The sequence below is a fragment of the Marmota flaviventris genome, chromosome 12 (assembly GCF_047511675.1).
Source record: "Marmota flaviventris isolate mMarFla1 chromosome 12, mMarFla1.hap1, whole genome shotgun sequence".
NCBI lineage: Eukaryota > Metazoa > Chordata > Mammalia > Rodentia > Sciuridae > Marmota > Marmota flaviventris.
The window spans coordinates 62,250,295-62,274,607 of record NC_092509.1 but is presented as its reverse complement, the minus strand read 5'-3'; the positions used below and the strand labels follow the sequence as shown (position 1 = coordinate 62,274,607).

Below are 24,313 nucleotides of genomic sequence, written 5' to 3'. Positions count from 1 at the left end.
GAAGCTGAGCTACCACCTCCCACACCAGCTCCCAGAAGAAGGATGCGGAGCTCTGATTGGTCCGTTAGGGGCTCAGGAGCTGCGCGCCCGTTGGGCTCCGGGCCTGGGACCGCTCGTTCCCAGTGGCCTGGGGTTTCCGCCGCGCTCCGGCCCCACCGCTGCCTAGTGATTCATCCACGCAGGCTTTCCCGCCGCCCCGGGCATCTCGGGCCATGGGTACCGCCGGTTCCTCGGCGCTAGCCCGCCTCGGCCTTGCGGCGCAGCCTCGACCTTGGCTCAGCGTTGCTGCCCTAGGTCTGGCCACGATGGTGGCCTTGGGGGCTGTCGCCTGGCGTCGAGTGCGGCCCAGGAAGCGCCGGCCGCTGCAGCAGGTGGGCACCGTGGCGCAGCTGTGGATCTACCCGATCAAGTCCTGCAAAGGGATGTCGGTGAGCGACGCGGAATGCACAGCCATGGGGCTTCGATGCGGTCACCTGCGGGACAGGTAAGCAGAGCCCTGGCGCGACTGACGCTGGTTGGGACACTGAGCGCAGCTGGGAAGGTCCGCAGAGGCCGCTGATAGGTCCTTCTTCCCTTACAAAGAAACTGGGAGAGGAGTGAGGCAAGGGAAAATGAATGAATGAATGAATGAATGAATGAATGAATGAATGAATGAATAGTTTCACTCACAACAGCAGACCCTGAGGGTTTGGGACCTTGAGCCTCTGCGTTTTCCGGATTTCCTGCTTTTTGTGCTCCTTTATGAGCGAATTTTTAAATCTCCATCTAGCATCTTCAAAAGATTGGTTCAGGTAGCTTAAATTTTAGTAATTACCTTCAAATTTGGGGTGGGGGACTTGTAGCTGTAAAGTCCAATCCTCCAAGATCCCAGCAAGGCCAAGCACATAATTATGGCAGCAATTGAATAACTTCTGGCAGCATAAAAAATGCTGCTGCATTTTATTTTTCCTGATTTTCTCAAACTTTTTTTTTTGTAGATAAAGAAACTAAGATTCGTAGTTACACAGCAGCCAAAGCAGGACTCCTTCCTGTTTTCATTAGCACATTGGGGCTTTGTTAACAGTGGCTTTATTAATGCCCTCTCTGCATGATGACAGCTGGAGTTCAAAGAAGGTTTCAAAACTTCTGAGCCAACAGCTTTGTCCTCTTTTGGGTCTGGCCTCAAGCCCACTCTGGGCCTTATTGGAAGGCTGCACTTCAAACTTCTTCCCAGATCAGCCTCAAAACTTCAGCAAGTAACACAGGACTGACATGGGCTGTAACCTATGCACCTTTGCTTCAGGAAGAAGGCCCAGAATCCTAAATGTTCCATGGTTTGTACAGTGGATTCTGAAAAATGGTAGAATTTATTTATTTATATTTTTGAAATAGATTTTTAAAAAAAATTTAATTTGTTGTAATTAGTTATACATGACAGTAGAATGTATTTATGCACTTTGACCTATCATACATAAATGGGGTATAGTTTCTCATTTTTCTGATTGTGCATGCTGTAGAATCACATAGGTCATGCAGTCATATATGTACATAAGGTAATAATGTCTGTTTCATTCTACTATCCTTCCCTATCAACATATCCTCTCCCCTCCCTTCATTTTCCTCTACCTAATCTAAAATAACCCTATTCTTCCCTAACACCCCCCCCCCCCACCTCATTGTGAATTAGCATCTACATATCAGAGAAAACATTTGGCCTTTGTGTTTTGGAGACTGGCTTATTTTGCTTAGCATGATATTTTCCAATTCTGTCCATTTATCAGCAAACGCCATAATTTCATTCTTCTTTAAAGCTGATTGATATTACATCAAATATATGTACCACATTTTTTTTAATCCACTCATCCGTTGAAGGACGCCTAGGTTGTTTCCATAGTTTAGCTATTGTGAATTGAACTGCTATAAACACTTAAATGTCCGTGTTACTGTAGTATGCTGATTTTAAGTCCATTGTGTATAAACTGAAGAGTGGGCTAGCTGGGTCAAATGGTAGTTCCATTCCGAGTTTTCTGAGGAATCTCTATAGTGTTTTTCATAGTGGTTGCACCAATTTGCACTCCAACCAGCAATGTATGCGTGTACCTTTTCCCCCCACATCCTTGCCAACATTTATTGTTGCCTGTATAAAACGGCATGGTATTGGCACTGAAACAGACACATAGACCAATGATACAGAATAGAAGACATAGAGACAAACCCACACAAATACATTCACTGGAGAAAAGACAGCCTATTGAACAAATGGTGCTGGAAAAAATGGAAAGACACATGTAACAAAATGAAATTAAACCTCTATCCTTCACCCTGCTCTAAACTCAACTCAAAGTGGATCAAAACTTAGGCACTAGAACAGAAACCCTGCACTTACTAGAAGAAAAAGTAGGCCCAAATCTTCACCACATCGGCCTAGGATCTGACTTCCTTAACAAGACCCCTAAAGTGAAAGAAGTAAAATCAAGAATCAATAAAAGGAGTGAATTTAAACTAAAAACCTTCTTCTCAGCAAAAGAAACAATGAATATCATGAAGAGAGAGCCTACAGAATGGGAAAAAATCTTTACCACATGCACCTCAGATAAAGCACTAATCTCTAGGATATATAAAGAGCTCAAAAAAGTTAACACCAAAAAACCAAATAACCCAATCAATAAATGGGCTAGGGAACTGAACAGACACTTCACAGAAGAAGAAATACATGTATTTAAAAAATACAATCAATTAATTAAAAAAAACCAAATATATGAAAAAAATGTTTGACATCTCTAGCAATTAGAGAACTGCAAATCAAAACTACTCTAAGATTTCATCTTACTCCAGTCAGAATGGCAATCATCAAGAATACAGGCAATAATTAATTTGTTTTTGTAGACCCCAGAGTCAAAGGGCATTGTAATTTTACTACCGTATCAATTCAGAAAACATTTAAGCTCATATTATAATAGAAGACAATAAAAGCTGGCATTTAATATATTTATAATGACACTATGGTAAATTCTTTTTGTTTGCTATCATATACTCCTAGAAAGTGCCATCAAGAAAAACCAGCAAAAGCTTACAGTCCTAGGTGACAATTAACTCAGTGGGGGTTGTGACAAATGTAAGGGAACACACAGGAAGGAGCTGTTGGAGGTGCACCCCAGGGACTTCACAGAGTAAGGAATGTCTTAAGCTGAAAATTGGAAAATGATTAGGAACTTTCCATGCAAGTAAGTTAGGAGAGGAATACTTTACAGGGAGGAAATTAAAAAAAAAAAAAAAAAATCTTGGCTTGAGAGGACATGCTGGGGTAAGACTGGCATACTCTGAGGTATTTGCCCAAAGGAACTGAAAATAGAGACTAGAACATGACAAATATTCTCTAGAACATTGAATGTCGGATGTCCATGGTAGCATTATTCACAATAGCTAAAAAGTAGAATTAACCCAAGTGTCTGTTGGTGGATGGATGGAAAAATGAAATGTGGCTTATACATCCAGTAGAATATCAATAAGCCATGACAAGGAGTGTTCTGTTACATGCCATAACATGGATAGATATTGAAAACATAATGCTAATTCAGATAAGCATGACATGAAAGCACAAATGTTGCATGATTCCAGTTATATGAAATATCTAGAAGAGTCATAGAAGCAGAAAGGGGATTAGGGGTTACTGGAAAATGAGGGAGGGCAAGCATGGAGAGCTATTGCATTAGTGGGTACAGAATTTCTGTTTGGGATGATGAAAAAGTTTTGGAAAGAGCTGTAATCGTCACACAACATTGTGAATGTACTTAATGCCACTAAATTATGCACTTCAAAATGATTAGGATGGTCAAAATGGTTAGAATCACATTAAATTTTTTTTCCCATTGATGGAGACTGGAGTTATTAATACCTTATGACATTGGAATACTGCTATGATGGACATCCATGAGCAAGTGTCTGTGTGACGCCTTGTTTTCAATTCTTTTGGGTCTGCACATAGGAATATGATGGGTATTTATGCCATATGTGTTTCACTGCCATTAAAAGCATATTTTAAAAATGCCAGTGTCTGTAAATGCATGGGGAGGTAAGAACAGCAGGAAAGCAGTTGGATTATAAGGACTTGCATGCTTTACTTGACAGTTAGAATTTTATCCTGAAAGTAGGGATTTTCGATGAGAGGATACAAAGATCAGACTTGTACTTTAGAATGATTAAACTGTTGTTACTATCAGGAAGGATTCCTAGAGAGAATACTCGTGTGTTATCCCAAGGATTTGAGACAGGGCAGGGTTCAGACTATGTAGGATGAAGGGCTGATTAAAAAGCAGTTAGGGAAAGGGCTTATGCTGACCATATTTCCTGGTGTAGTCAAATAGTTCAACCATGATAGCCTGCTGGAGGTGATACAAGAAATATTTTCAATGATCTAAAATATTTGCTATTTTTCCTCATGTCTGAGGACCCCCAAAGCACAAGCTCACTTCTGTAATTGTAATCACTTGATCAGTGCATGCTGAAATGACCAAAATACCAATAGGTTTTGCTTCTTTAGTAGTGAACCTACACAAATGTGTTGTTCTTTTTTTGGAAGTAGTTCTCTGTATTTCTCCATTTATCTTTTTCCAGGAAGTATTTAAAAACCAGGAGTACTGAGCCAGGAAAAATATTGTCCAGATTGACAATAAACCTTTTAGCAAATTGCAGAATTCACAGCACTGAATATTGAAATTAAGTTAAAAAACAAGATTGGGGGTGGAATTGGCAAGGCAAATTGCAAGTGCTCAGCTGAACTCTATGCGCTGTGAACAATATTAGGAACAGTCTTTCTGTTGCTGAGAGCCCATTTCCTACTAGGTGCCAGCACAGTACTTTCTTGTTTCCTTCCAATCTTCTAGAGAAATAGATTCCCATCATCTCCTTGGGGCATGTTTAATGAAAGTGATCAGCAACTGAGATGACAATTGAGATGAAAATACAATTAGCATCTTTGATTTTTGTGCCATCAAGGAGCTCAAAATGTTCTGCACACTATACTGGGTGCTTGAGTAATTATTCATCCCTTCGAAATTAGCTGATAGGCTCAGTCTTGCTTGCTGCTGAGTTGGTTACACACAGATAGACACATGCAAATTCACACATCCCAGGTTTACAGGGAGGAAATCAACAATGACTGTGTATAATTGCAGCTCTTGTAGAGACTGGCTTCCTGTCATGGTGATCCACACATATCCTGTGTTTTGAAAATGTCAGGTTTTGGCTTGTGATCAATGAAGATGGGAACATGGTTACTGCTCGACAGGAACCTCGCTTGGTCCTGATTTCCCTGACCTGTGACAGTGAGACTCTGACTCTGAGTGCAGCCTGCATGAAGGATCTACTGCTGCCCATCAAAATACCCACCACAAATGCTGTGCGCAAGTGCAGGTAAGGGCAGGGCAGGTCTTAGCCTTTGCCTTAATAAATAAATATACATGCTATTTTGGGAAAAAGTAAACAAGAGAGGGAATCCTCTCGTTTAATTTTTAAACATTTTTAAAATAATTTTAATGTTTAAAATAACATTTTTTATAATTTTTAATTATTAAAAATGTTATTAATAATTAACCATTGATTGCCGATGTACTTTATGCAGGGCTAAGTCCTCAGCACCATGTAAATCTAACAGATTAGAAGCATGGAGACAGCTTCAGAAGCTTGTGTTGGGTTGAGAGATGCGAAAGTTCCCTGTAGGAAACAGTGGGAACAAACACATGTTAATGTGTCTCCAAGAGAAGAATAAAAGATGGACAGGAATGGGGTGGTGGCAGGTGGAGAGAGGGTCCTGGAAAAAGTGAGGTTGAGATATAGCTATGTATTGTCTTAAGACTCTCCTTACATGGTTTGGAAAATCTGGATATATGGTAAAACTGAGTTCAGAAAGAAGTTGCAAATGACCACGATAATACACTATCATATTAGTACTATGATGTTTAGTTCTAATGAAAGGGAGTTCTAAAATAGAAAGGAACAGCTGCAACCAGAAGAGTGATCTGGCATTAACTTCCCAGTAGTCTGTGTGGACATTCAGTCCAGGAGCATGCTCTGTATAGATGTTCTGTTCTCAACATCAAAGAGCTGGAGGGAAGCAATCATCCTGTGAAAATTGGATTTGTCTCTAAGAGATCATATCCAGAGTTTTTTAATCCCATTATGGGAAAATTAATGTTTACTTCAATTATACTCCTGTTATAGTTTCTGCATTTCAAATTCAAATGTAATGCAAATGTTAAATGTAGACCTTAGTCTATCAGAAGATGTAATACTACACCAAAAAACATAGCTGAAAAATGTCTTAAGGACTCTGCAAAGTTCATAAAATGCAATACTGATATAGCTCCTATAATATCTTAGTCTTAAACATAGCAATATGTTTTTACTGTATGGCTTTTCTGATTATAAAATACATATCTGTTGTTGACAAATTGGAAAATGCCAAAAAAAAGAGGAAGAGAACAAAAACTATGTGAGATAACCATAATTAATATTTTAGCATATTTTCTTTATGGTCCCCTTGGCAACTACTTTTAAAATCATATTTACATAATATTATAAAGCCAGTCTTGAATTCTGCTTATATACTTAAGTTGACATAGTGAGTATTTTTTCATGTCATTAAAAAATCTTCAAAAAAATGCCATTTTTCATGTTGGCATACTATTTTATTCTGTGGGTGTTCACTAATGCATTTTAACATGTCCCCATGTTTAAACATTTGAATGATTTACCACTTTTTTTTCAGGTATAAAGAAGAATGTGAGGAATACCTTGACATTAGACTTGGTTCATATCTTTTATTATTTACTTAGGGAAAAACTACTAGCAGTAGTTTTGTTTGGAAAAAGAGTATGGATCCTACAGATTTTTGATACACGTTGCTAAGTTGGTTTGCAGAAAGGCTTTACTAACTTGTTTAATCATTAATTTATGAACATATCTAATTGAATTCTGTTTTCTTTTTTTGGTATTGGGGATTGAACCCAGGGGCGCTCAACCACTGAGCCACATCCCCAACCCTTTTTATTGTATTTTATTTAGAAACAGTGTCTTGCTAAGTTATGGAGGGCGTCACTAAGTTGCTGAGGCTGTCTTTGAAGTTGGGGTCTTCCTATGTTTTATATGACCAGTGTAACTTCACATCATGTACAACCACAAGAATGAGAAATTTTACTCCACGTATGTATGATATGTCATATATAACTAAAAAGAACAAATAACTTTTTTAAAAAAAGTCACAATGTTTCTAAACATATTTATTAGAGTGCAATTAGAGGCTGGGCACAGTGATGCACACCTATAATCTCGGTGGCTCAAGATTTTAGGAACATTGGGAACTTTTCTCTCTCTCTCTCTTTTTTTAATTGATTGGATTCTCTGAGAGAACATGTGAATGGGAACGCTGGATCTAACAGCACAATTGTGGCTGCTTACAACTGAGGAGAAATGTGATAAGCAGGAAGAAGACAACAAATTTTCCCCAAGTTTTGAGTGATTATGAACCAGAACTCGGGACCTATACATAGAAGTTGCAATGTAAATAAGTGTGGAGTCATGAGGTGAGGTGTTTACAAAATGACCCAAAATAGATGCAAATGCTCTAACTCAGTAAAAATATAACAATTGCCTGAGGAGTCTAAGCAGCTGTTTTAATCAGCTTTTGCATCTGCTGTGACCAAAATACCCCACAAGAACAACTTAGAAGAGGAAAAGTTCACTTGGGGCTCATGGTTTCAGCCCATAGATGGTTGACTCCCTTGCTCAGGACCCAAGGTCAAGCAGCACATCACAGGGAAGGGTCCAGTGGAGGAAAGCTGCTTATCTCTTGTTGGTGGGGTCAGGAAGCAGAAAGGGAGTGGGGAAGGGGCCACAGGGAAGATGAGCCCATCCAGAGCATGTCCCCAGTGACCACCTCCACTAGCTATGCCACATGTGTCTACAGTTACCACTTAGTCATTCAAACTAGAATGGACCTATTAGGTTACAACCCTCACAATCCCATCACTTTACCTCTGAACTTTCCTGTATAAACACAGGATGCCTCACAACCAAACCATAACTGCATCTTCTGTTCCCTGCTCCTCTACCCACCCATAAATCCCATAAATGCAACAGAGGAGAGCCCTAGGCTTGGCTTCTGAATGGCAGGACCAAGAGGAAGCCTCAGTGGCGGTGGTGGGGAGGTCTGGTAAGGTTTGACTTTGGGGAAGGAGGCTGACATTTTTTTTGCACAGACACCAACGAAGAGGCATCCAACAAGAAAGTGACCTTCAAGGCTGTCTGTATATACAGATTTGGGTAGAACTGCTGTTATTCAAGATGCTTCCAAAATTCACATATTAGACATTAAACCACATACATATGCACACACTCAGTAGTGAAAATCTTCACCCTCTTACTGTGGATTCAATTTATGGAAAAATCAGAAAAGTCATTCAAAGATGAGTCCTATGAATAAGAAGGTCATCAAACCAGGTAGGATTATTGCTCAGTTTAAACAATGAAGTAGACTTAAAAGAAGTAGTAAGTAGATATGATTAATTTTAGGTTGGAATGATTATGCTCCTTCTGAAGGTGATTACTTTAAAAAGGTAATGACAGTTTGGATATATGAGTTTTGGTATGTTTCTTTTATTCATTATATTTATTCTTTATCTCGATCCAGAAAAGAGTCAGGCAGACACTCTTGGTCTTTGCTGATAAAACAGTCTTATTCTTCATAGGGCCTGAGTGTGTACTCAGCCCTCTGACTCTCAGGAGGTCAGCTAAGGACAGGTGTAATAGAAGTATGTGAAAAGGCATCAACTTACATGGAATGGCAGTACCTATCTCTATATGAATATCACACTTCTGTTAAAAAGTTTTAAAAAATTCATGCAAACTCTAAATGCAACTAATCTCACTGTTCGTTGTAGTGATCCAAGGCACTGTAAGTAATCATTCCCCACTTTATATACAGAGCAATTATATAAAAACATAGGATACTGTACTCAATTTGTTTTACAATATAGAAATTCATTTGTATGTTATTATTAGAGAATAGATACTTTGTTTGATTAAATATTTACTTCATGAAATAAATTCATAAGATAACTTAAAAAAACTGAGAGGTAGTGCTAGAATAAATGTTACCATCTACTGAACATGTTCCAAACCTAAGAATTGTTTTGGGACTTCTTTTAAATTGTCCTTAATCTTCACAACTAAGTTTTTTTTTAAATCCCCATTTTATAGGTGAAGAAATTGAGTCTCAGGATAAGTAAATGTCACCAAGGTCCTAGAGCAAGTCATTTGTGGAAAGAGAATACCTAATTAGATCTACCTGTCTATGCTTTCCCAAACTTGAAGCATTTGCAGAATATGATCATGATTTAGGCCAGACAACAAAATATCTATATCTTTATTTCCTTAATAGTTCTCTTTACATTGATTCATCTTTTTTTAAAAGAATTATTCATCTGGGCAGGAGGATTGCAATTTCAAGGTCAAGACTTAGCAAGACCCTATCTCAAAATAAAAAAATAAAAATAAAAGAGACTGGAGATGTGATTCAGTGGTAGAGTACCCTTGGATTCAATCTCCAGTTCCCCAGAAACAAAAGAAAACCTAAAAAACCTTAGACACATTTATTTCAAAAGGAAGCAAATAGCTACCTATATAATTTTTCGGATATAGAAGCAGTTTTTTTTTTTTTGGTATGAGGGATTGAACTCAGGGGTGCTTACCCACTGAGCTATATCCCCAGCTCTTTTTATATTTTATTTAAGGACAGGGTCTTGCTAAGTTGCTTAGGGTCTCACTAAGTTGCTGAGGCTGTATTTGAACTTGAAATCCTGCTGCCTTGGCCTCCCAAGCCACTGGGATTACAGGAATGTGCCACTGCACCTGGCTGGAAGCAAAGATTGAGTTACTACAGCTAATATGGAACAAGCAAATATTACTAAATTCTAACTAGAAACCATTGCTTATAGAAGACTCTGGACCTGCAGTTTGTTCTTTCTTCATTAAATGAGATGATTATCAAGTGTTACTAAAAGTTATAGACATCACTAAGCTGAAGAGAATTGCTTTCTTTCTGTGCAGTTCACCATTAATTTAAGGATCTTCCCATGTGGCACCTACGGTTATCTTGAACTCCTACAATGGTTATTAGTGGTGCCTCACTTTGGGAAACCTGGCCTATACTATAGCATTTATATCCTCTGGCAGCTGAGAAATTCATACCTCCTCACAGTCCTGCACATAGCTATGTATAAGGAAGGAATTACTTCAAACCTTCAAAGTTATTGCTGGCAACAAATCCAAGTTGATTTTTAATGTTATCAATAATTTTTTAATTGTATAGACCATTTTCATATATGTTACTACATTTAGTTTTAGTATCATGTACTGGCCAAGTATTGCTATTACTCATGAATGTTAATAAATATTTTTGGTTGCTCTTCAGCTGGGTGAACCAGATTTTACAGCAATTATAAATTTACTTTAGACTGATACCCTAGTTTTCTTCTGGGGACTCAGTATACTTTTTTTTTTTGGTAGTACTGGGGATTAAACCCAGGGATGCTCTACCACTGAGTCACATGCCCAGACCTGTTTGTTTGTTTGTTTGTTTGTTTATTTATTTATTGAGACAGGGTCTCGCTAAATTGCATAAGCTAGCTAAAATTTGCAATCCCCTTGCCTCAGCTTCCTGAGTCACTGGGAATACAGTGTATATGCTACGTCCAGCTGGGTACATTTTAAATACTACTGCGTTTCATCTTCCTTGCATTGCATCCAGGTAGGGAAATATAAGTATGCATCAGTCAGTTTTACAATCAGGAAAAGCAAGGTTTACAATGTGCTTTCTTTTTCATTTAGGCTTACACAATGGCGAGGCAGGGCTGGGCTAAAAGGAGGTTCTCTGACAATGAAAGAACCATAGCAATACAGCAGCTGGGATATTGCAGCTCTTCTGATATATCTTGGACATAGTGTGTCAGGGTGCTCAAATCTTCAAATCTATGCTCGCTCTTTGCCCTGTCCCCTGTGCAGAGGGCATGGCCTGGAGATCCAGGGTAGGGACTGTGGGGATGCCGCAGCTCAATGGATAACCAGCTTCCTGAAGACACAGTCCTACCGCCTGGTGCACTTCGAGCCCCGCATGCAACCAAGAAATTCTCACCAAATCGAGGACCCATTCCGACCCACAGACCAGGTGAAAGGCGAAGCTTGCTCTGTGGGTAGAGAGCAGCTGCTCATCCCTTGAGACACCAGTGGCATCTTTGATGGACTGTCATTTTACCAGGCAGACTCTAGGCCGCTCAGATCCCAAGCAAAAGGCAGAAAGGTATCCCTTCCCGAGAGAACAGTATTCTGTTTCTTGTTTTGGAGGACTCTTGCATTTTTGCCCATGAGCATCTACTTTCCTATTTGTGTAAGCATCTGATGCTAGTAGTGGTTCAAAACATTCTCCATCAGTATCTTTTTCATTCATTCTGTAACTTCTCAGAGTCCAAAATTTTAAAGTTTGTTTGCAACCATATGTTACAGTCATGCAAGTTGCTGTGGGTATGGGGATCTGCAGACTTCAAATGATCAGACAGATTCTCAAGGGAATAAGGCTGTAGGGATTCATTATGAAAGTAGGGTTGGTAGCATCACATACTATTCTCAACATTAAAATATATATATATATATATTTAACATTAATTTTCAGGTTGCATGAAACACAGGTATCTATGCAATCAGTGAACATTTTGTCAAACGTAACGAGGCCATCAAACCTATGGCCTACCTTAATAAACACTGGAAATATTGAAGGCTTAGAAGGTGAAGTGATGTCCCTAATGGCATATGCTTAGTGGCAGTTCTAGGATTCCATGCTTTCTTCAGGCCACCATGCAATTCTGCAAAGCTAGTTGAGGTTTTGCTTTGCTGTGACTTTCTATGAAAAGAACTAGAAAAACACTTGGAAAGATTGTGCATTAGTGTGATAGTGTGTGTGTACATATGTAGAGAAAGGGGTTTCCAGGCACTAGACAGTATAACTTCTGAGATGCTTCTGTGACACACATTATAAGGATGCCTGTCTCCTTTTCAGGTTGCCTACTCAGATGCCAGCCCTTTCTTGGTCCTCTCTGAGGCATCCCTGGAGGATCTCAACTCCAGGCTGGAGAAGAAAGTTAAAGCATCTAACTTCAGGCCCAATATTGTAATTTCAGGATGTGGTGTTTATGCAGAAGTAGTGCTTTGCCTTGACTCTTTCCTTGGATTTAACTCTTTTTTTTTTTCAAGATATGAGAGTCTTTGGCATTGTATTAGATTATTCCAAAAGGTGCGTTATTTGTTGACTATACAATAATTCAGCATTTAGATTTATTGAGCACCTAATAAGAGCAGACTCTTATGGAAGCTATGAGTGTGGGTGAGACAGATGCACTGTTTGCAAGGAGGGAATTAAAGGTCTGAGGCCTTTGAGAATTATCACTCCCTTGGGGGTGATGGGTATTTATAATATGGATGCTAGATGAGGAGCTGGAGGGATTGTTGCCCTAAAACCCTTCCAGTGCCACCTCTTGTTGGCCTGTAGGTGTCTTCATTAGATATGAAGATTACTATCACCCTGCAGGACCAACCCTCAGCTCCTCGGCAGTGTTGGGCTCTATTGACTTAGCAGGTGCTTATGTGTTCCCAGATTCCCAGCACCCACTCATACTCTTCTTCTTGACCTTGCAATTTCTGTCAAGGGTGCCACATTCTTTCTTTGACTCAGATTTGGAGCTTAAGTGTTGCCCTTGAAGGCTCCCTCTACACTGTTGCTCCCCAGCCCTTGTTGCCACAGCCAGGCCTCCCATAGCACCAGTATGAGCTCTTCCCCTCTAAAGTTTGTGACAAAACATCACAAAAGCCTTCATTGCTCAAGAGCCTTCAGTGGCTCCCCATTTCTCAAAAGGTCCAAACTTCCCATTGTTCTTTGATAATTTCACCACAATTTTCTTTCCTGACTTTATTTCCAATAAAAAACTCCAAAAAATGCACACTGGATCTAGAACCTAGTATGTATTCTCCTGACTTCTGGTCACCTAGACTCTTGTCCCAGTCCCCTTTAAAACTCCAGTGAAGCTACCTCCCCTGTGAAAATCTCACCAGTGGTCAGGCCCAGGCCATGCTCTGCTGTGTCTCCACCTCTCCCATACTGGGACTTTTCCTGTTTGAACTGATCACCTCCAGTAGTGTGACCTGTTTTACTTTCATGGGCTATAGTGTGAGTTCAACAGACTAGTTTTCTTCTTTTCCTCACATTGGGTAAGTAGATAATTTGCTTACAGTGGAATTTTTACCTTATTTTTCTGTGTCTCAATCCCTGATGTTTTTTATTTCATGTAGAGGGTGCCATGGAAATATTTCTCTAATTTATAATTATCTCTAAAAGCACTCCTCATTTCTCTCCTTTAAAAAAAAAAAAAAAGCGTTTTTATGGCCACAGTGCCCCCTAGTGGATAAATAATCACAGGCTGAGGCTGCTGGTAGCCTCTGCCATTTTCTAGTCTGTTCAAAGCATACCCATTTTATGATTTAAAGCAAAGAAAAACAGAAGCCTACAATACACATATCATGAGTAATACACACTATCAGAAGTAAAATTCCAGGGAGTGTGTTTTATATCTTTGTTCCCAGCCCTCAGGAGGCCAACACTTCTCTCCAAAGGTGGAAGGTCAGGACTATAATCCCATGCCCTTGGGCTCCTCAGTATCCTTCTTTCTGCTACTGCTCTCGCTGGCTGGAGTCCCCTCACCTTTCCTCCCTCGAGAACTCAGATCGAGCACCTTCCTAGCACGTACGAAGCCCTGGGTTCAATCCCCAGCATTGAAAAAACAAACAAAATAAAATAGTAACAAACAAACAAAAACGCCTGGTCTAAATTTAATCATGAGGAAATATCAGACAATCTGTAAAATAAATGGCATATACATTGCAAATCCTGCCTTTAAGCCAGAAAATTTAGACCTTTCCTACTTTAGGCTCAAAAGACTAGGGATGTACATATGACTGATCTAGGGAGATCCAGTTCTTCAGGGCAAAGGCTAACTCTCTTTTATGGGGGATTCTCTGAGTCCCTCTCCCAGGAGACACCAGTGCCCATCAGGATGCACTAGCCAGGCCTGTGGTGCCGTGCCTACCTGCTGTGCCCATGTCTGCAGAGTCACTGACCCTACCTGCCAGGAGGCCACATCTCTATTATAAGATGTTTGGCCAGAGCCTTGAGTGCTCTAGAGTTTGGAGGTACTTTCCAAAAGGCAAAGTGGACAAATAAAAAGAAGTGCTACTCAAAGCAGAAATATCCTGGCTCTGAGGAACTAGCGCTAACTTCTACTGAGTCAGCTGAGAAAAGTGAATTTCCAGTATGACAATGTCAAGAGACTGAATGGAGTAACTGTCTCTCTGAGGTGAATTGAGAGGAGAGGAGGATCCCTTGTAATCACATCCTTTCCCTGTGCATTCCCTATTTTCTCCAGAGCCACCATCAGCCTCCCCAGCCAACTCTAGGGGTAGATCTGATGGGTTGGGTTCAAAAAAATAAAATAAAACTCAGATCCCATTTCACCTAGTTCATAAAACTTTTCCCTCGCCAGATCAGCCTGGAGCGTATTCCTCTAAACCCCCAGAACGATTGTTGCCTGCACAGTGAAATCAACACACAGCATACTGCCTTATCAGGCTTTTTCTTGAGTTTCTGGAAATTTTAAAAAGAGTACTTATTGATCTTTAACTTTTCATCTGTGTATGCCCTGTCTCCTTGATAGATTTGAAGATCTCAGTCCATTGACTTGATTTGTCTTGAAAACTGGACTTCACTTGCCCAACTCACAGGCCAGTGTCTGAGAAGCTGTCTCAGCTGGAAGGAGTAGCTGGAGCACTATGTAAATGTGCCAGTGGAGATCAATGAGAAATAAGGTCCTGCCTTTGATATCTTCCTATCTACTCAGGAGAAATACAGGGTACATATATGCTGTGACTTAAGGGGCTTAATTCACATAGCCTTAAGCATGCATGAAGGATTTGGTACAACTCAGAGTAATCGGTAGTTCCCTCTCAACAGATCTCCATTCCCCAACCCCCAAGAGTCAAGTGAGATTGATCAAAGAGATCTGAAGGAGGTGAGTTTCTATGTCAGTTTTACAAGTGAGTTGAGAGAAACATTTCTTCTCAGGTGAATGAACTGACATCAAAGGCAGAGGGAGAAGGAACATAAAACTGCGTGGGTAGCAGTTATCTTATCTCAGGACTGAGATAAGTCAGCCATTTTTTATGTAAGTGTTGTTATTAGGGGTCAACACCGGGAAGTCTCCACGCAGTCTGTCTGGGTGAGGATTTATAGAAATTGTGCTTTTTCTCCTAGGATTCTTGGAATGAACTTCTTATTGGGGATGTGGAACTGAAAAGGGTGATGGCTTGTTCCAGGTAAGGGTCTTTCCTGTCCTGTGGCGATAGGGAGGGATTGCTTTAGGTGAAGGTCTGTTTTGCTTTGTCTCTGTATGATTCTGTGTGTGTCTGTGTCCAGGTGCATGCTAACCACAGTGGACCCAGACACTGGCATCATGAGCAGGAAGGAGCCGCTGGAAACGCTCAAGAGGTAGAACTAGGCAGATGGGGTTTCATCCGTGGGTTTGGGTGCCTGGGGCAGAAGTGATATTTATTGCTAAATATTTACAAGAGGAATCAGTGAGAACACCACACCTTGAAGCTACATGGTCCTGATGGCTTGGCACATGGGAAGCTGGTGCTTTGGTTACAGGATGTGTGCTGGTAGGAATCATCTTATTTTTTTTGTTTAGAAATTCATGATTCAAATGAACATTTTGGCAATCCTTATTATGGACCAATTATTAGATAACATCAGTTTGTTAGGTGTCATAAAGGCATTGTGCTTATGAAAGAAATATTAATATATTTATCTGTTTATTTGTTTGTGGTGCTGGGGTTGGAACCCAGGGCCTTGTGCATGCTAGGCAAGTGCTCTACCACTGAGCAACACCTCCAACCCAAATGTTAATATAATTTAGAAAAGTCTGTGGAAGTGTATATGAAGTAGTATACGAAGTGAAGTAGAGTGATGTCTGGGATCTGCTCTACTTTATTTTAGCAAAAAAAAAAAAAAGATATATGAAGATATGAAAAAAAATATCAAAATGTTGGTAAATAAAATTCGGGTGAATTATGTGGGGGTTCATTGCATTATCCTTTCTACTTTAATGTTTATTTTAGTATTTTATAAGAAAAAAATTTTTACATGAAAGACACAATTACAGAGAATAGTTTTAAATTTTATACAAAGACCAAGATAACTTAATTTTGCAAAACTGATTATAAAATTGCATATGTAGCATTTACTTCTTTGTTTTGCTTATTTGATTTTCAAAAATATATCAATGTACGTGAGTAGATACAAGGTGGACAGGGTGTAAAACCAACATGGCAGTGGGGGTATTCTTTTAGTATTAGAATTATGCATATAGAGCCTGCAAAAGATCAGGGGGTGCATGGGCCTGAGTTTTCAGGAACATTCAAAAAGGAGCATATAGACACCCTAAGGTAAATACCATCATGTTGAGAGATGTTATATATTTTTCAACACTTAAGCAACATTAATTACTTTTACATAAAAAGTTAATATTATGGAACATTTAAGATTGATACATTTCACAATATGTACATTTTGCCAACAATACAAAACAGCAAATAAATTTCTAAGTTGTGCAAGCTGAATTATTTAGAAGCTAAGTGTATTGATATTTTCAACATATTTGGAAATGCAAAAAACAAAACAAAACCAAACCCAGTGGACTGATGGATAAACATGTGAGAGAGGAAATATAATAAAATGTTAAATGTAAAATCCACACAGTTAGTAAATAGTGTTCATTGTAAACATCAACTTGTTTGCGTGTTTGAGAATTCTTCTGATACAGTAGTCCACACTTATCTGCAGTTTTGTTTCTATGGTTTTAGTTACCTGTGGTCAACTGTGGCATGAAAATATTAAATGGAAAATTCTAGAAATAAGGAATTCATAAGTTTAAGTAACTCTTATTATGGTATATTGTTTTAATTGTTCTATTATTGTTGTTACTCTTTTATTGTCGCCTAATTTGTAAATTAACTTTATCTTAGATATGTATGTATGAGAAAAAACAGCGCATGTGGGATTCAGTACTATGCACATTTACAGAAATCCACTGGGGGTCTTGGAATGTATCTCCAGAGGATAAGGGGAGTCAATTATAAAATATTTGTGGGAGGAGGAGCAGAATTTTGGAAAGCCATGATGATGGACTATAGCTATTCTTAGAAATGCGCTCACTCAGTGTCAGAACAGACCAGAATTGAGTCTTCCTATTCCCTGTGGCCACAAAGGAGCTCCAGAGAGAAAAAAGACAGGGTAGGGCAATGGAAATAGCCCTGGCAGGGGAGCGAGGAGAGCAGGCTATGGTTGTCATCAGCACGTCCCCTTCAGCCAGGCCCTGGCCATTCTTTATAAAATAAGGGAGACGGGGTGGAACTGGATGAGTCTGTGTGTGAATAAGCCAAGTGACTTGGGGAATTGGTTGTCAGCCTGTTTTATACATCTTGTTCTCTCTCCCTCCCTAACATGTTGCTTGGCATCAGACATCCTTTCCCTTTGGATTTAGAGAGTTTATGTGTTTGCAGAAATGGCCTTCTCAAAGCACTCCATGTATTTGGGCTGCATCTCTGAATCTTTAGTGCCCCTCCCTCTATAGGGAGGCTATGTTTATAGAAGGAGAATAATTGACCCTAAACACAGAGTGAAAGCAGAAAGACGGGGGTCACGAGGAGCCCATACACCCCCTGATCTTTTGCAGGCTCTATATACAGCCCAGCAATCCGGCCCTAATTGCTTCTAATACCCCAGGAGACAGTGCAGCCAGCCTAGGTGTCTTCTCCTATCTCTTACTGAGATTTAAATTGCCATGGCTGTAGTAATTTATGTTCTTCTCAGGACAGGTGGTCATAAATTGGGAAGAAAAAGGCCCTGGCACATCGCATAAATCTTGGGAAGGGAAGCACACACAGTGGTGTCTGCAGCAGCCTCTCGGCCACACTGCTGTTGGCCTCGGTCTCTGCATGTTGCTGCTGCACAGGGATGTGTGCTGCGTGCTGCTAGATTACCAATGCTCAGCAGAGAGAGCTGTCTCCTGCCTAGCCTGACCTACTGATGTTCATCCCCACAGTCAGCCCAGCCAGACAAAGCAGGGCAAGAGAATGAAATATACTTTGCATTGCTGAATGAACATAGGTTAGAGGCACAGGGAAGCTTGTCTGCTCACAGGAAAATATGAGAATGGATTTTATGCTTTTCTTTCTTAAGGGAGAGTGATATACACACTGATCCCCAGGACTTAGGGAGTAGGTAGAGCCTGTCATTGTTGCTTCTACAACATCTTGCTCCTAGTGGAAAAAAATATAGCACATTTACTGCAAAAGTGCTCAAAAAAGTTTTGCTGCATGCATGAATCTGCTGACAGTAGTGACATGTGCCACTAGCCATTTGTGTTGGGCTGTGCTGTGCTGAGCTAAAGGCAGAAGGTGATACTTCCAGGTCCCCCTGTCATCTACTAATTTTTGATATTGACAAATTTATTAGGTTCTTGAGGGTTCAGTTGGTTTATTTGCAACAACTGGACTTATATTTATTCTGGTAACTGAAATAATGCAATGAATATAATTTTAAAATAGATAATAAAATACCATGCAAAATGACTATGCACACTAGGATCACTGATAGTCTTAATTTGTAAAATTGACACCTGCTGAGAGAAAAAAAAAAAAAAAAAAAAAACACAGAAGACATTTCTCTCCATCTTGGAGGCTGCTTTAAATAAAACTTAACCTAATCCTGTTCCACCGCCAGCCTCTGGGTGGCAGTGTTGATGCAGCACCTCTCCAAGGGCCTTTATAACACTGCTTCATGGAACTGGCCATAGTTAGGTCATGAGTCCTCAGAAGTGGCCTGTGCCCAGAGTGACTTGTGGCCTCCTGATCTCCAGGAAAGGTACTAATCAATGACTAGACACCTACCTGTGGTTGTAGTCTGGTCATTGACTAGTAATTAGGAAACCAGGCGTGTGAACAATGAGCAGCTCTCACTGGTGCACAGCACTTTACAGGTAACAAGGTGTTTACATTCACACTACTCCTGTGAATATGAAGACTTTTTTTTCAGTGCTGGAGCTGGAACCCAGCACCTCATACATGCTAGGCAAGAGCTCCATCACTAAGCTATGTATCTAGCCTTGAAGACATCTGTTTAAATAACATGTCTTAGGCTTTCTGCTTATTAGTGTAATTTTATGTTTTACATTTATTGAAAGATAAAGCATATGTGTGTGTGTTTCTTTATTTATTTTTAAATAAAAGTCATAGAAGATCCATGTATGAGACAGGACCTTTTTCAAGTCTGTTGAACAATGCTTCTACTGCAGTACCTCATCATCCACACAAGGGGTCGCTAGTGACCTCAGTTAGTCTCCCCACATCCAGGGGCAGCCTCAGCAGCAGCTGCTGATAATGGTGCAGGAGGAGATGAGAGTCAGCAACGCAGCAGCCCAGCAGCCATGCCTGCCACTGAGGTGTGGGGAAGTCCTGGCTGCACCAGCCAAGAACCAGCTTTCCATTCCTGTAGCTTTTCCTGTTTCTATTCCCACATAGAAGAATGGACTGCCACCTGTCAACTAGATGAACAGAGCTTCACTTTTACACCCCTGCTCTTCATCCCACACTTCACAGTTTAAGGGGACTGGGCTGGGAGCATCAGTGGCTATTTTTGGATTTCCACTCCTCAGTTTCCTGGAGAGAGAGTGAGTGTGCGCCTGTGTGGTTGATGGGGAGGGGCAGGTGAAACGCACGAGTGGCTAAACCTTTGGTAGATGAGCAACTTTTTAGACCTCTTAGTTCTTCTCAGGCTTGTGAGGGTACTCAGGAGGAATATGGTGACCAGGGATTTTTATCTGGGTGGCAAGAGTCCTCACTGTGGTGTCAGTCAGACCTGAGCTGTGGCCCCAGCCTGACACTTAGATCTGGGGTCTTGGGCAAGTCAGTTACTTCTCTGAGACACATTTATAAAACAGGGACTCAAATTTGTACATAGGCAAAGAAAAAGCAAAGAGATAATATGTGTGGAGTGTTTCACACATACTTGTAAAGAATGTGTGGCTCACAGAAGGCTGATAATCAGAGCCCAGGATCACAGACTACAGAGATTGGAAATGAGAATTTCCAAGCCATAAAAGTGACTGCTCAGCCCTGATCCTAAAGATGCCACTCTCAGACAGGCACAGATCCCAAAATGTCCCTGGGGTTGTCTGCTGACCAAAGAGAGGCAGGCCAGGAGAGATGCCTAGAGTTTCCAGGTCTTAGGCCATGGCAGGTTATGGGGTGAGGGAATACTCTTGGCAAGGCAAGACAGTCTTGGACCAGCAACTCTCTGTAATAATTCATTTATTTATTTATTCATTCATTCATTTGTACAGCCAACAATTTTCTGAGTGGTTACAATGTACCAGGCACTGGGCCAGGACTCCAAAACAGACATGGTGCCCACTGGCATGTTGTTTACAGCCTGGGGGAGGAGCTGAGGAGCTCCAGAGGAGCTTCTAGTTTTAACTCTGGGTTCTCACTAGCCATTTCTGCTTGGGGGTGGGGGTGGGGAGAAAGAAAGAAAGAAAAAAAAAATACCCCAAATTGTTGCAGTAGATTCTTTTTTAAAGCAAGGCAGAATAAAGTTTATGGTTGCAATAATAATGTTTTAAATATAAAAAAATGATGTAAATAAGAAAGTGAAGGAAATCTTTCTCCTGGTAGAGGGATGTGGGAAAGCCTGGATGTATTTTTTCCACACATCTGTTCATGTGCATTCTGCCTGGGCTGCTTGAGTTTTTTGCCTGACAAAGATGTTTATAGTGTCTTTAATAGAGGTGATCACCAATACACTTATAATTTCAACAGATAATTGTGGGTGACATACGAAGCCCAGCATTGGGTATGAGCAGGATCAGGGAGTGGGACATAATTCTTGCTCCCCAGAGACTCTGCAGAAGAGACAGACTGGTGCCCTGACATTTGAGCCTTGGACTCAAGAGGGCTCAAGGGGCGGAGAAATCAGGAGGGTGAAATTATTCTTGTCTTGGGGTTTTGTGGGATTCCTGACTATGAGATGTGGCATTTAAGTTGGGCCTGGAGGAAAAGGTACTATTCTAATGCGTGGAGAAGTGAAGGAGGGAAATCCCATAGGAATCACCGAGGGACACTGAGTTGTAAAACACAAAGCAAAGTCAAAGTGCACTGAGGAATCTGCTAGCAGATTGCTACTAAGTGCAGATAAGGAGCAATAGGCACTGGGTTTGAAAAAACTCCCTGGTGCCAGGTAGAGGGTCCTGCATTCCAGGCTAAAGAGTTGGAATGTTATTCTTTGGGCACAGGGAAGTCTTGAAAGTTTTGGAGGCTAGGAGTGATAAGACCAGAATAAAATTAAGACAGTTATATAGTGCAGTGCTAACTATAGATTAAAGCTGGGGGATGAAAAAGAGAGGTTGGTGAAGAAGTTATTGCCCCCTATGGCTTGGGAATCTAAAGCAGGAGGTTTGCAAGTTCAAAGCCAGCCTCAGCAACTTAGTGAGGCCCTAAGCAACTTAGTGAGACCCTAACTCAAAATAAAAATTAAAAAATGGCTGGGGATGTGGCTCAGTGATTAAGTCCTGCTTTGTTCAATCCATGGCATCAAAAAAAAAAAAAAAGTTTGCTCTTTTAATGTAATCTGAGTTTGCTGGAAGCAAGATCAGATGTTGTGGATGTTGTGTAGGAAGAACCTCAGGATTCGACAACTAGTGTCATAGAAAGGAGGAGAAAGAATGGCTTCAGAGCTCCAAGTTCAAGGAACTGTCAGGATCATGGTTCAAGTTATAGACATAGAGTCGGGAGGAAACAAGCCTAGGGAAATGAAAGATGATACCGTATGTTTAGGCATATGGAGTATTTAATCTCTTAATGCTGAAAAAGGAAACATTAATGCAGAGGAGAGCTGTGGGGAGACTGCTCCTGCAATTGTGCACTGGGCTGGCTGCCCACTGCCCAACACCAGGAGGCGCTGTTCTGTTAGACCTGATGAGAATGGTGCTCTTTTCCCCATGCAACGTGGCAGGTCTGTGTGGGGTTGAATACTTCAGTCCAGAAGTACATGCTGCTTGGGCACATGGTTCTGTTTGGCTGTGACTCATCATGATTCTTCTTTTATTGCAGTTACCGCCAGTGTGACCCTTCGGAACAAAAGCTGTATGGAAAATCACCCCTCTTTGGACAGTATTTTGCTCTGGACAATCCAGGGACAGTCAAAGTGGGAGATCCTGTGTACCTGCTGGGAGAGTAATGGGAATCACGTGTTTTGGAATATCTGATGTCTTTAAAAGAAATGGCCTGAAAAACGACAACTCTTGACTTATATCGTGCTTCAGAAATGACACCTCAGCAGCATTTTCTCTGATCTGTGATTTCTAAGTTTTTCTTTCTTTCTTTTTTATTCCTTTTTTTTCTTTCTTTTTTTTTTTTTTACTTCCTTAGGTCTTAATGCTTACAGGACCCAGTGCACAAAGCAAATAAATATGGTCTTGTTAATTTAGTAGGATTTAGTAAGTCACTTAAATGATGGGATTCTGAAAACTCCCTGTTTAACCTTGATTATTGAATAGTTCCTGCTTCTTCTTCTCTACTCACCTACCAAGAGTGCTAACCTCCATTATCTCACCTTCAGTCTTTAGGAAAAGAGAAGAGAAAGAGGAAGAGTGGGTGAGCCAGAAGAATGTTCTGGAATGTTTTGTTCACCCCACATACGGGGCATGCAGTAGAAATTGAATAGTTCCTCAAATAAGGCCTGAAATGTAACTTCACTTTTCTTCTTGAGCCCTTCTGGAGCCTTTTCTTCTCAGGCTAGGTTTTGAAGGATGTAAAGAGTCCTACTGCAGTAAGCACACAGGACACTGATTTTCCATAGATCTTCTTGGATATGGTACTACTGCTTCTAAGACAGTGTCTATGATGATTTGATGAATCCTTCAACACGCGCAGTGACTTTGGCTGCAGGATAGCAAAAATGTCAGGGTGGAAAACTAATTCACTAGAGCCACCAAACTGTGGTCTAAATCATGTGAAAAGCAAGATGAGCAAAAAAATTGTTTTGCCACTAAACAACACATTAAATTCATCCCGTTAATGATTCAAAATCTTTCCCAACATAAACAAGTGAATAGTGTCACCAGAAAGAAGGACATCTGGCTTCATGCTATCTAAGATGTGGTTTGACCTTGACCAGGGAAGTAATGATGCCCTTCTTAATGTAATTGAAAAAATAAATGTCCCTAAAACAAGATGGTATCACCTAGTGGTGTTCAGTGAGAGTCGGGCCATGTTGGAAAGATAGTGAATTTCATTTAGTTTTCTATCTAAAAATATTTCTTTGTAAAGGAAATAGGGTAGATTCCAAGTACCCTTTAGTTCTCTGCTGTAGGAATTTGACTTCCTGAAAGCACTCAGACGCATGCTGGAGGGTTCTGGAGATCTCTTGGATCTCAAATCCTAACTGGATTCTCCTCCTCAAATCCAGGGTGAGAAAGTTCTGAAGTCAGTGAAGAGAAAGAAAAATGACTGTGTGTTTTGAAATAAATCACTGAAAACCTTCAAATGGAGAAAAAGAAAACATATTTATGTGTTCTGTTTAAAATCCAATTTTTCTACTGATGGAATTATATAATTCTAAGATCTGATGGAGAATATCTGTCATTGTCATTGAGTCCTTTGATTGTATTAGGGAGTTAACTAAATCGTGAGAAATGTTCCATAAACTGTAAATGAATGGAAGCTACTTTGACTGGATTCAGTCAGATCTTGCTAACTTCTGGTTCAAAGTCAGACTTTGAAAGCTGACTGACATGAACCAGCAAAGCCAATGATTCTGATACTTGGTCAGGGCTGGGTCTCCTACAGAATGGACTTGCTCAAAATCTGCATCCAAGGTGAACATCCATCTTGGAAGGGTTGTTGAGTAAACATGCTTTTTACCAAAAGCTATGCATTTTTTCACTTTGGTTTTATAAACAAGGTCAGTAATCACTGCAGTCTAGCTGAACTCTTAGGTGAAGTTCCGAGTGTGTATTTTCTGATGGGCAAATTGTTGCAATTTGTTTTCTGCACACTTTGGATTGAAGTAGAGAATTAAAACAATTTTCCACATAACCTGTATCATCACCTTCCCCAATAAATC

At 40.4% G+C, this 24,313-nt stretch overlaps 1 protein-coding gene across 1 annotated transcript; it reads left to right on the top strand.

Moving 5' to 3' along the window:
• Positions 1-212: 212 nt before the first annotated feature.
• Mtarc1 (mitochondrial amidoxime reducing component 1) lies at positions 213-22,601 on the top strand. The gene is made up of 7 exons (XM_027934627.2): positions 213-484; positions 5,218-5,391; positions 11,038-11,200; positions 12,086-12,226; positions 15,386-15,447; positions 15,548-15,619; positions 22,300-22,601. Exons 1-7 carry the CDS (start codon positions 213-215, stop codon positions 22,424-22,426), a joined length of 1,011 nt encoding a protein of 336 aa, XP_027790428.2. The 3' UTR covers positions 22,427-22,601.
• The last annotated feature ends 1,712 nt before the right edge of the window (positions 22,602-24,313 follow it).